Genomic DNA, 14351 nt, shown 5'->3' on the forward strand with positions numbered 1-14351 from the left:
TCCTTTGGTGTGTGCAGCTTGTTTTTTTTAGGAACCTCCCTGAAATCAGCTTTTGCAACTTGGGATGTCTGTGGTAATGACCCAAAACTCTTACTGCTCTGTAGTGTGTTAGCAAGGTCTGTCTGCTTCATGTTCCTCAGGATGTGCAGTGTAATCATCAGCACCCCCTCTCTCTGATCATCCTCCAACTCTCTCTCAGAGCATGCTGGGTAATCTGGACTCAGGAGCCTCTTGAATGTGTTCAGCTCGTTCTTCACTAGAGAGATAAACTTCTGCTGCAGCTCCTGATTAAGAACAAACATCAGAGAATTACTAAAGCTGTTACAGTACAGAGAGAGAGATATGATGATACTGATCTGAGAAGGAAAGAAATTATGGATGGTTTGGTGTGTAAAAGGATTTAAACACTATTTTACTGGGCAGGATCATATAGCATAAATATTAACATTATTAGAGTTATAATACTACAGAAACTAAGGGTGCATAAAGTATGATTATAATCCCCCCCTCCACTATAAAAATGACATTAAAAAGAAATTTAAAAGAAACCAGGGAGATCCCCGTCAAATATATGGTTTAGGACTAACCTCAAATATGTGGTCCAGTTTTTCCCTGTATTTGTTTGTTTTCTTCTTACTGAGGATAAAAAGAAAATCCACACTGTAATCCATAGTAAATTATCTGATCTAAAAAGTTTTTGTTTCAGTAAAATATGCTGCAATTACTAATAAAAAAGCATTTCAGAAAATCAGACTTAAAAAATAAAAGAAAGACCTTTAATTAAAATATGAATTAAACCAATACTTTTTAAAATGTTTCTTAAAGGTGAGAAAAGAGCTTAAGAAAGGAAACAACCAGAACGTTTTTCAGTGTGACACAGAGACTGTAAAAAAGATGGACGCTGTGTTGCTGTTCCCATTCATTCAATGAAAATTAAGCCAAAATCTTCCACCATGTTGGCGATCCTGAAACCCGAGTCTGCGCAGTAAAGATTAGAGGAGGGAAAAAGACTGTGGAGAGACCACCTACTCATTTGAATAACCCCGCCCCTGAGGGTTGACTCCGCAGAGCTATACACAGTCTCTGGCAGTGTTTCTCAACCAGGGTGTTCATCGGGGGTGCCGTCAAAATATTGCGCCTCACGTGCATATTTGCTTTCCGGAGTCAGCGCATGTGGGGGTGTGTCCCAATTCACAGGCAGCATACTCTGAAGGATGCGACCCACAGAGATAGGCGGTGTATTACTGCGCAGCTGTGACGTAATCTACCTTCGAACAGCCTCCGATGGATGCGGCCCCGAAATTGGGACACACTGTAAAGTTTTTCCCCCCCACGCGATGCACTGCGAGAGTTGTGTGAAGCACTCAAGTTAGCATGAAACGTTTTTTTAAAAAGAAGACTGCAGAGTCAGATAACTCTGAATCGGAGCCATTAACTTCTTCATCCAGTGGTAGTTCAGCAGTGAGTGTAGTAGAGTATTTCACTCAAGTCAGCAGGTTCACGCTAATTGTAAATTACCCCCCCCTTCTCACCTGAAATACAATATTCCGCCAGCAACACCCCTCGTTCTCACCTGAAGTATTGCGCCAGCATTTTGCATACTTTTAAAGGGTGTCGTGATAGAAAAAAGATTGAGAAACGCTGGTCTATGGTCTCACTCATACAGTCATTGATCCTACCCCGGCTAGGTGTAACCAAGCCCTTTTACAATGACCACACCTTTTTGAATAGAGATGAATAACGTTTTAAAAAACTAATTCTGTGAGAATATAAAAATGTAACAATATAAACAGAGGTTACACTAGCTGTTGCATTTAAATAATGAAGTTACAATTACAGTATATTGGAAAAAAACGTGATTGAAAGTTGTCTGTTTTGCCATTGAAACCTATGGGGATGGGTGGGGTTATACAGCTTTCTGCAACCGAACAGCAGGGGGCGCCCGACCTGTGGTGGCTTCACTTTTGAGAGACGATGCTCTGTCCAGCTATACACAGTCTATGGTATGACAAAATATGTTTTAAAGTACATTCTTATTTATTCCGAATACATTTCTATCTATTGTACTAGAACACATTTTGCCCAATCTTGGATGTATTTACTCATCCCAGCAACTGAGATGGTAAATACACGCACAACAAATTATTTAATTTACTCCCTGCCATTTAAGAAGCAATAAATGTCATGTTTTTAAAGCACTACGTTTCTTTTCCACCCGAAACAAAAAGGACTTTGTGGTTTTGGCCCCCAGATGCTGCTAATGTGCTCTGTGTAATGAAGTTTTGAGTGGAGAATCTTTTTGGTTGTTTTTTGTTTTCAGTTAGGAGAAACGATTCATTGCTTATATAAGCACTATAGTTTCAATAATATTTTAGAAACGGTAGCAGAGCAACTTCTGAACTAGCATTTAGTGGATTTAATTCAGGATAAAAGAGGACAGAACAGAGCGGATCAAGTAGGTGAAATCAGCACCTTCACTAAACTACACACAAATAAACACTACAGGAAGTATCAAGGGTTGAAGAAATAAACAAGGTCATGTTAATTTATTGTACAATAAGCTGATAACTTAATTATCACAACAGGCCTTCGCACCTAACCCAACACGTCCCAAACACACTCCATTCAGGTCAATGAAAAAGTACTAACATATCCAGCTACTGTCTCTATATGTAGATTAGGGGTGTGTGATACATATCGTCTACAATAATATATTAATTACTGTGTTAATGATGTTATCAAGTATGCTAATCACTGAGGAAAAACAACAATGAAAACGGCTTTACTCCACACGCTCACTGTGTACATTGAGAATGACCATGCAGTGAGCTAGCATAGGCTAACCATGCGATTACACTGGCAGGTGACAAGTCAATGATGTTGTCCAAAGTTTGTCTCGTGAGTGTGCTCTTGGTTACTTGCACTGTTTATCAGTGTGGGGAGTTAGCACAGACGCTAATCCAGCAAGCTACCTATCAAGCCATCTACTTTAATTCACGTTTAATTTTCCTCCAAACTGATGACACACCAGCACTGTGCTGAAGTGTCTTTCTCTCATACTCATACACAGAGGTGGAAAAAGTACTGAAAATTGTAATTGAGTAAAATTACCTTTACTTTGCTAAAATTCTACTCAAGTTAAAGTACCCATCTAAAATTCTACTTGAGAAAAGTAAAAAAGTACTCAATTTAAAAAGTACTTTGAGTAAAAGTTACATAGTTACTTTTAATTCGTTGATATAAAAAAGTTCAACAAATCATAAATTTAATCGTTTTAAATGAACTATTATTCCACATAATAATTTGGACCTTTCAGGCAGTATTTGTTCAGACCAGCCCATAAAACATTTTCAAGAACAAGTGGCATAGGTTTCAATGATCCATTTTTTCCTTTACTGTTAAAATGTTATGGTCATATAGGTGACTATAAACCGTATTTTTATAGATTTACAGTTGATTATTATTTTTTAACTTGCCATTGCTATGCTTTAACTGATATTTACATTAACATTTAAGCAGATTATTTAATGTTCTCGATAAAAACTTAAGGAATTATCAATAAAAACATGAAGTCATACAAAAAAATCTGTTGGTCCGTGCATGTGCAGTGCCGTAAAGGAGCACATATTGATGGGTAGCATAACTCGTCAGAGCACCGGTTCTGTCAACAAAACCTTTTTTATAACCTCTTAAGCTCCAAGCCTAATTTTAACTATTTCAGCCTGAAAATACATACCCAAATTTTAAACCTTTTTACCCTTATATTAAATTATTCAGAGAATTTTTGATCGATTAATCAATTTATCAATTTTATCAATTAATATTACAAAATTAACTGAAAACCCTTAAACATATACAATTGAACATGTAATATTCAAAATATGGTAAAAACAAGAAAATAAAAATACAGGTGCTTTTCAGATTTTCTAATTTTTAATTTTAAAATGAAATATTTATACGTGTGTTTATATAAGTGTTTTTACAGTTCTTTATTTTGCTACAAGGTGTTTACATTCACCATGTAAAATTATAAACTGCTCTCTTTCACTGGTTAGATATTATAGGGATCTGCTCCTGGGATATTCCTTTCTTACTTCCAAAGGACTGGAAACTTTATAATAACAAAAACTACTAATTTTATAACTTATTTTGCAGTAAAGAATGTGTTTCTGTATTCTATATATCTGTTCAGTGACAGTGTCGGGTTACAGACCCCTCCCCAGCTCTGTCTCCGCCTAACGCGGCACCTGATTGGCCAACAGAGCTGATAGTCTTTCTTCAGAGAAGACTCTGTTGATTCTGCGCATGTGCATTAGTAAGCTGTAAACCCAGCCAAACCTTTTATTAAATAAGGCATGAAAATCTATATTATAAGCACTGCTTTGACGGTTGGAGCGATTTTGAAGCAGCAGGGAGTGGTAAGCACTGGTGGGGGCTGGGTGTGTGTGACTGAGTGACCTTTAGTTACCCAGGGGGATTAATTACACAAGCTGCTGTAAAACTGTATAAAACAGTCTAACGCACTCTTTAGGCTCTAATTCAGGAACTGTACAGTGAAATGGTTTGCACTTCTGTAATCCTGAGAGTCAGGTGGTATGAATGATGTATAACATGTCCGCATTGGATCAAATATGGACGTACGTAAGAAAAGCAAATATGCAAATTATAAGTAATATTTTAATAAATAGGCATATTTTGCCGTAAATGTTTATTTTCTAAAAGGAAATGCAGCTAAATAGGCTAGACAACTGAAACCCAGAGATGCTCAGCTTCAATATATGGCATATTGTGTGTTGAGCCTATAATTATTCATAAACACAGTAGAAGCTTTTGCTTTGATGCCAGTGTTGTCTACTCTTAACGCTCTCTTAGCTCAGCTTGGAACCTAGAATGGTTCTTTAAGGATGAGCCAAACTCACATGCAGCTAAAGGTGGGTAATCCATGTCCAGAAATTAAAAATCCATCCCAGGGATTAGGTTAAACTAGCTCCAAAACCAGCCAGGCAATGGGAGCAAAATCCTGAGATGGATTTTTATTTTTTGAACCTAGTTTACCCACTCTTAACTCATAAAATGAAAAGCTCACACACGCTCTCCAAACGAACTTACAACACTGAATCATAGCCTACACCTATCAAGCTAACCATGGCATGTCTTGGAGTGTACCAAACCACGGCAAACATAACAAATTCACCATTAGTGCATCACTAGGTTACTACAATATCTTATCAACATATAACTGTAAGAAACATTCCGTTTACCTCAATATGCTTTTTCTAATTAGATGCTGAGCTGCATCGCATCCGAAAACAGTTGTTTTTGCATCCAACCATTACCTAGTTTACACACATGCACTGTTCGACATGTGAACTGGTGAGTTCAATGGTGGTTTGTTTCGAGGAATTAAACAATAAATATATTGGTTCCATTAACATGTTTTGTAAGCAATTAGTATTCTTTATGAAGCTCGGGCTAGTACAATAAAATACATTTTTAAATAATTCTAAATATTCAGTTTCACACACCCCTAATATTGATATATGTGAAAATCTCCAATCTCTTGCTGATATTGTAATTTACTCTCATTGTTCAGATCAGTCAGTCTAATCTAAATCCCGCCACCCCATCACACCCAGCTGTGTATACTGATCATTACATACATAGAAACTGACCTCCTGTGTGTGCGTGTGTGTGTCTGTTATATGCATTAACATGGTAAATTACAGTAATAATAGGTAAAAAGGCTTTAATGTTTTACTGTGGGTCAGAGGTCATATCATCACTGCTGAAATAAGGATGATCCTCCATGGACCGGTCACTCTTCATAGAAACACAGCTGGGTTCTGGAGAAGCTCCTCTCTGGGTTTCAGTTCTGTTAACATTAAACAAAGTGAAACTTCAGCATTTACACAGTGAACTCCAACACACAGCACATCTTTAATAAAGATCAGGAACTGAAGAGCTTCAGCTGCAGCCCCTCGCTGCAGCTGGAGACGCATAACTGGGGTCTTCCTACCAACTTTCTCACTGGCGCACTTCTGTAGTTTGACGTGAGGTGCAGGTCATGCATCAAATACAAGCCAATAGAGGGTCTGAATGGTATATGTTTATACTTGTTTTCCAACCACAAGCTTTCCAGATGGCGGGATTTATCTGTTTGTTTGTTTTTATGTTGCCGGAATTAAATATGAGTAACAACGATATTTTAATTTAATTTAAGCATTTTTTATGCTAATATTTTTTTTTTTAGTTCAGACAGTTTTTTTCCCCAGCTTTTTTTACTCTGTAACGGGGAGTTTTTCCAATGTAGCGAAGTAAATTACTTGTGTCAAAATGTACTTGAGTAAAAGTAAAATTACCTATTCTAAAAACTACTTTAAAAATTACAAATTACTAATAAAATCTACTCAATTACAGTAACGTGAGTAAATGTAATTCGTTTCTTTCCACCCCTTCTCATACACACACATAAACCCACACAAAGAACTGATGGCCCATTTCCTCTTTTCAGGTTGTTGAAGGTGAAATATGGAGCTACACTAGTGTTTCTTTCCGTCATTAAAGCTTTCGGTTAAAATCAGTTACTCAGCACATTAATTTATTCTTATTTATACTGACATCAGCAACAAAGCAAAAAATTATTTAGTCTGCCAGACACAACACACTGCACAATAATTGTTCCTAAGGGAAAAAACAACACCAGGGAACATTTTTATTTGCTTGATACCACTGATATAAACATAATTTAATATATCCAATCTAACACTCACGCTAATACTTTACTTACATTAAAATACCTATTATTAAAAACTCAAGAAAATCTTATGTTACCTAGTTTACACACATGCACTGTTCGACATGTGAACTGGTAAGTTCAATGGTTGTTTGTTTCGAGGAATTAAACATTAAATATATTGTTTCCATTAACATGTTTTGTAAGCAATTAGTATCCTTTACGAAGCTCGGGCTAGTACAATAAAATACATTTTTAAATAATTCTAAATATTCAGTTTCACACACCCCTAATATTGATATATGTGAAAATCTCCAATCTCTTGCTGATATTGTAATTTACTCTCATTGTTCAGATCAGTCAGTCTAATCTAAATCCCGCCACCCCATCACACCCAGCTGTGTACACTGATCATTACATACATAGAAACTGACCTCCTGTGTGTGTGTGTGTGTGTGTGTGTCTGTTATATGCATTAACATGGTAAATTACAGTAATAATAGGTAAAAAGGCTTTAATGTTTTACTGTGGGTCAGAGGTCATATCATCACTGCTGAAATAAGGATGATCCTCCATGGACCGGTCACTCTTCATAGACACACAGCTGGGCTCTGGAGAAGCTACTCTCTGGGTTTCAGTTCTGTTAACATTAAACACAGTGAAACTCCAGCATTTACACAGTGAACTCCAACACACAGCACATCTTTAATAAAGATCAGGAACTGAAGAGCTTCACTCTCAGAACAGAAAAGTAGTTTAGTGCAGTGATGTACCGAGACCCAGAGCTTCCTCCTCCACTGCTGAACACTGGAGGTTCCCACATGGACCAATCACTCTTCATAGACACTCCACTGGGGGCTGGAGATGCTGCTCTCTTCTCCCTGTAAACAGATCTTCATGATAATCCTCGATGAGAGTAAAGTATGGAGTAATGACTTCCTTTACTAAAACTTAATCACAGGTTTCAGACTAACTTCTTTAAAATCATACCAAAGATTTCTGTCAGCTGCCCCCAACTAAAAAACGCTTGCACAATAAATATAATTTTTTTTAATTTCTTTAACAATACTGTTGCATATATTTGTGTGTATGTTATAATGTCACAATATCATTGCCTGATTAGGTCATCTTTACTGTATGTATTTTATATATCTGTGATTAGATAATAATGTATTGATAAAAGCTACACAATTACACAATTATACTGTATTATAAACTACATGGTTTTATTTTTCATTCAAGGGAATTATACTGAACTACAACAGAGATATAGATCAAAACCGAGTGGAATGCATGTTTCTGTGAGAAGCTTCATTCCACAGCTTTAACATACCCAAACACTTCCATCTGATCTAAAGAAATGCAGCACAACAGGATTTCCTCCATTCTGCAAGGAGTTCCTTCACAGACAATCTAAACCATTTTCATAAATATAATTACAATTATTAATATTCACTATTAGATATTAACTTTTAATTTAACTTAGCTTATTTAATTTAAATACAGATTAGAAACAAAATCCACTATAAGAATAACAAGCTTCTTTTTTCTTCAAGTTAAATAGAGCACAGGGTTCTGACTCTGGTTCAGTAGAACCTATGTTCACATAATTTTAAAACTGTAAAATATGCAGGACACAAGTCCAGGATTAGAGCTGCAACATTACATTACAAAATTACTTTACAAATTAAACCCATCACTTAATTTACTCACTTTATGACAGGAGGTCCTCCTCCACTGCTGGAGTTCTGAAGATCCATAATTTACTCTTCTTCATTCACACACAGCTCAACACTGCCGACACGACCCCTGAGAACAGATCAGCCATTAGAATAAAACCTTTATTCCGAGAATAAGAACATTATTGTCTGATCTGCATTAAAAAGTACCCGATGAACAAACGAAACAGAGAATGTTACATAACAGTGTGATTTACCATCATTACAAATTATTCTACAGAGTATAGAGACATTTACTGTTTTTATAATTATTACAATTGAATTATTACTAGTAATATTACTAGTACACACTGTTCTATAATTGTTAATCATGTTACTATTATGTTGCTAAATTAGAATAGAAACATAATTTAAGTATAATATAAAACAGCAGAACTGAAATCACTAACACTCCACGTGATCTTGAGCTCCGTTGCTCCCCTGCTGGTTGAACAGCGCTACTACATACAAACACGTCTTCATAGCAACTACGTTTTAATTGTGATCAATAAATATCAATTTCTCTTTCTGCCCATTTCTCTTCAGTTTACAGCATTATTGATCTGTTACAGCTGATTGTTCTCTGGTCTGATCTAGACCAGGTCCAGGTCTGATTCAGGCCCGGTTCAGATCTCCATGCTGATCCTGGTTCTTCCAGTGTAATCGGAAACTGAGCTGAGCTTAAAGAACCGGTTCTGGATCTGAGGAACCCTTAGAACCGGTTCTGACTTTAAGCTATACGGTTCTGTTCTACATTCCCTTCAGTTCTGAACTTACCGAGTGAATCCAGACTTCTGTTCTGTTCTAATGGAGGAAACTGGACTTACTTTTACTTTCTCCTTTACCTGCGTCTCACCTGTCTCTCTCTAAGCCCCCCCACCCCATTCTCTCAGAGCGAATAGGCGCTGGTGGGCGGAGCTAATGTTCGTTATTCGCCATTGTCAGCCAATTATATCAAACGGCTGAACGGAATGTTAGAACATTCATGAACAAGACGTTTCTCCCACACACCTGTAAAACCTGTTCGAGTGGTCTGTCGAGTTGTGCAAACCATCAAATGTGCTTCTCTGACCCACATTGGTAAAAGTTTTTTCCGGGAGGATTCTGTTTTTCATGGCTGCATTAAAAAGACTGAGCTCACTGTCCTTATTTGCTTAAGGGTTACATAAAAGTATATGGCAATTAACAAACATAATAATTAAAAACAATGAAAAAAACAATCACCTCTATTAACCTAAATTTTACATCGATACAGTGATTTAGACTGTCCAGATATTATACCTACACTCCACACCAGGAGAATCCAAGAGAATGTTCTAGTATGGTGCTTTTTGTAGTACTGTCTTTAAATATATACTAGCACAGTTTGGCAAGGTAGCACAATTTGTCAGAACACCTGCTGCTCTGTAAATATCACTGCAGTGTTAAATCTCTGCTTTAACAGAAGAAGAAGAAGAAGAAGAAGAAGAGCAGTATAACTGATCTGAATAGGGTTCAAATAATTTTATTTACCACTTAAATACAAATTCAGATGCGATAAACAGCTAAAAAACGTCTTCTTTATTACATCTAAACTGTTGTGTTAATCCACCAGCCTGATGCTTTATATAAACTACCTAGCACTGAGCCTTGTGAAGCAGTTGTGTACTAAATCAAACCTGTTCACAAGCACCAGTCCACCTGATCCTCTATTTCTGCAAACATATATTATTACTGTGAAAAATCTGATCTAAAATATCATGATACTAATAATGCACACTGTGTATTGAATATTGGAGTAAAATAAATAATATTGGGCAGATATAATCTCCTTCTGATAGAAATATATGGGCCAATGATATTTTCAACAGGACAGTTTTAAAATCGTAACAATAAAAATATCTCTTGTAATTGTTATTACATTAAGATGTGAAGAATGTTGTGTACGCGTACATTCATATTAAAATTTTAAAGAAGTCATCATCCAGACAAATTAACTTTGGCCTTACAAAAGTCATGTGGGGCGACCTTGATTTATCTTAAAATGAATTAATTTCCTTATTATTTTTATTTTAAAATTAACAGGCTGTTTGTTTTAGCCACAGAAAATACTTTTTATTTTATTATATATACTTCTATTATAGATTATTCCATTATATATTTCACTATTATTTTCCCCTTTTACCATTATCCTCTGAAAGGAACTGTGTTCAGTTTTTCTTGTGCTGAGAAAGAGCATTGAAAAGAGCATTGTCTCCATCTAGTGTTACTAAGATGTACTGCATTTTATATAAATAATCTCATGCGTGTTTGTGCTCTTCTAATAATGAGCTAAACCATTATGTGCTACCAAAACAGATCAGTCTATCTGCAGGACGTATTTGATGTAGTTAGAACCAAGACATTTACCAAGACTGGCTGATGGGCAACATATGAGTTGTTTAGTTGTTAATTTAAACTCAAATAAACTACAATACATTTAAATATCCAATACTGTGTTTCCACAATTAAACCACACTAACATTTAAACATATAAAATATCAAAATATTAGATGACCTACTGTGCATGGGGAGTTTCTTCTTGACATTAAATGCAGGTATCTGGGAAAATAAAACTAATATTGGTCTATTCAACAAATCATAAAGACTTTAAAATAATTACAACCATTATAGAGAACAAGATGGTATTCAGAATGACAGATATCCTTATCACCTTGAACCATATCATATTAAAGGTAGCATGTAATAGCTTGAAAGACAAAACAGTATAGCTAAGTATTATAAAAATATCTATCTTTTACTTCTGACTAAGAGAAACAGAAGATAAATTAATATATGAATTGAAAGAAAAAGTTCAAATGTGAGAAATGTTTGGAAAAAAGTAAAATTAAGTTAAAACTGTGTCAATAAACGTAAAATCTATTAACTAGATAATGCTAATAAGCAATAAAACTAGGATCTTAAGCTGAGGAAAAATTTGAGGATAATTTACTTTTAGAGAGGTAACTTAAATTAGCTTAAAACCGGACAGCAGAAAGAATAATTGTCAAAATAGTGGCAAATAATTTCGTCCAAACCATTAAAAAACCTTTTTAGAAACAGAAACTTTGGAAACATTCAGTAGCTAGCTTAGCTAACGCTAGGAAGCTAGCTAATTTATCTGGTTACTAACTTTACACCTAAAATTCAGCATTTAATTAGACTGGTTTAATCTAAAATGGTTTAATTTCATCAACTTACCCACTAATTATTAGTGTTTTCCTCAGTTCATTAAACTGTTTAAGAGAAACGGAGATGCTAACTCTGTTAGCTGCTAACAGGCTAATGTGACAGGAATCTGACAGGAGAGCATCTCGCGCTGAATCACAGCGCGTATAAAGAGCGCGTGAGGGCAGCGCTAATATAAACTACTGCTTTATAATAATAAACATAATACGACCTCCAGAGGTTTTATAGATCTGTTCTGGTAGCACATAATGTTTTATATCATTATTAAAAGAGCACAAACACCCCAGAGATTATTTATATAAAATGCAGAACATCTCAGTAACAGTAGTAAGAACACAGCACAGCTCCTTTCACAAGAAAAAGCCCTGAAGACCACGGCCCAGAAGATGAAGACCACCTGACCGAGAAGACCGGTAAGACCGCGGGGCCGCCCTGCTCCCCAGCTCCCGAGGACGGGGACGAGGGGGCGCCCGGAGTTCGCCCAGGGCATCTGGGTAGGAGTGGAGCTGGACCGCGCTGTAGGTACGAACATGAAGGTCTAACTCAGAGCTGATCAGTGTGGAACAAGGATATTTAATTTAGTTTAATCAAGTTTTATTCCCAGTTTTAAGTGGTGCTAACACTTTATAATGCCATAAAAATAAAATTTAAATGTCTTAAATAAAATCACTGTATATCAACACACCAACACATTCACCTTAATCGGCTCTTCTTATTAAGAAAAATATTGTGGGAGCTACTGAGGTCAGGAAATATTATTGAGGTCATTTCCATAATATATTGTATGATAATTTGGTAACAAAATTATTCTTACAACCCTTATTACTACAGTATTAAAAACCCTAAATTCTCATGCAGTTATTTTTAATTAAATTAGCGTATGTGAAATTCTGATGTTTTACAAATTTTACGTAAAATTCGTTTAAACTCTACTGCCCCCTGGTGGTTAAAACTTAAATGTCCTTTAATTTAGAAGTGATTGATGTATATTTATATGATAATATAAACAATTTAACACAAAATAAACAGAAAGCTCTAAAATCTTTTTTCAATCCAGATAATGTATATACATTTATTAAATAATATACATTTTATCTTAACAAAACATTTATTTATTAGTTCACTTTCAATCCCATAGTATAGTTTGTTCTTTAAATGTCATATAAAATATTTATATTGGCTAATACCACTGTATAATGTTAATACTGAAGACTGCATTTCTGTCTCTTTTTTTATCAGTGTGTGTGACTAATGAGTAATATTTACCTAGTGTTTGTGATACTCATGCAAATAAATCAATATATTTTCAAAAAGGTTGGAAATAATAGATGAACCGGGGGATGGGCCACATCAGGGACTGTGAGAGACACACACTTCTGTTCTGCTTCTGTTGCCTGATGAACTGTGGATATGATGGAATTGTATTTTAATGCTGTAATTATGTGTGAAGGAAAATATACCCAAACCCTTACTTTATAAAGAAACCAAGCTGCTCTCCTTCACCAGGAGCTGTATAAAAAATGTATTTGAACATATATAATTGTACAGAACTGTATTTATATTGTATCTCTACAAAATGTACAAAAAATGGGTACAAGGATGTCCTAGAATACAGAACGTTTACAACATACATGACTTACAGTTACTGTGTTAGTGGGTGAATGTGTTTGTGTGAAGTTCTAACTGCACAAAGAAGAGCAGATATTAATAACTTTAGTGCCCAGTGAGTGAAAGCTCAAGGTAATACAGGTAAGTGTTTCTAATAATGTGGCCAGTGAGTGGGAGCACAACAAAATGTATGTGTTCCAATATCAAACATTGTTTCCACAATTAAACCACACTAACATTTAAAAATGTCAAAATATTAGATGATGTGCTGTAGATGGGGAGTTCCTTCTTAATATTAAATGTAGGTATCTGGGAGAATAAAACTAATATTGGTCTGTTTAATAACTCATACAGTCTTTAAATCAATTACATCTATTATACAGCACAAGATAGTATTCAGAATTATTACATTATCCACTTACCATATGATATAAAAGATAGCATGTAGTAGCTTAAAAGTCAGAATGGCATAGCTATTATAAAATATCTGTCTTTTATTTCTGACTGAGAAAAACTGAAGAGAAAATAATATATGAATTAAAAGAAAAAGTGAACATGTGAGTAATGTTTGAAAAACAGTAAAATTAAGCTGGAACTGTGTGAATAAACCTAAATCTGCTAGCTAGATAACACTAATATGTAATAAATCTAGGATCTAATGCTGAGGTTAAATTTGCTTAATAACAGATAGCAGCTAGAACAATTGCCTGTTTAAAAAACGTTTAGTCACAGAAAACAGTTATTAAATGCGTATCTCCATAGAAACTTTGATTACATTCAGTAGCTAGCTTAGCTAACGCTAAGAGGCTAGCTAATTTAGTCGGTTCCTAACTTTTGACTTAAAGATCAGCATTTAATTAGACTTTTTAAATTGTTTAATCTCATCAATTTAGCCATAAATTATAAGTGTTTTTCTCAGTTTATTGAACAGTTTAAGAGAAACGGAGATAATTCACTGCTAACTCTGTTAGCTGCTAACAGGCTAATGTGACAGGAATCTGACAGGAGAGCGTCTCGTGTCGAATCACGGTGTGTATAGAGAACACTGCAGTGGTGTGTGTGTTAGGGCTGCAAGTAAATCTCAA

At 35.3% G+C, this 14351-nt stretch overlaps 1 protein-coding gene across 10 annotated transcripts in view; it reads right to left on the reverse strand.

Moving 5' to 3' along the window:
• Positions 1 to 14351, reverse strand: part of LOC107197168 (NACHT, LRR and PYD domains-containing protein 14-like) — a 412286-nt gene that overhangs the window by 157267 nt on the left and 240668 nt on the right. For 2 of the 10 annotated variants that reach the window (XM_049468098.1, XM_049468122.1), the window contains 2 exons: positions 7507 to 7614; positions 5759 to 5872 (listed from right to left, as the gene is read on the reverse strand). The exons of 4 other annotated variants lie outside the window; for them this stretch is intronic. In XM_049468098.1, coding sequence (XP_049324055.1) covers positions 5759 to 5872; positions 7507 to 7614 — 222 coding nt within the window. Of the gene's footprint in view, positions 1 to 5758; positions 5873 to 7259; positions 7348 to 7506; positions 7615 to 8446; positions 8552 to 14351 lie in introns of those variants that run through there. 4 more of the 10 variants (XM_049468118.1, XM_049468133.1, XM_049468099.1 and 1 more) reach the window with 4 other exon arrangements.

This window comes from Astyanax mexicanus, chromosome 1, assembly GCF_023375975.1.
Source record: "Astyanax mexicanus isolate ESR-SI-001 chromosome 1, AstMex3_surface, whole genome shotgun sequence".
Classification (NCBI taxonomy): Eukaryota; Metazoa; Chordata; class Actinopteri; order Characiformes; family Acestrorhamphidae; genus Astyanax; species Astyanax mexicanus.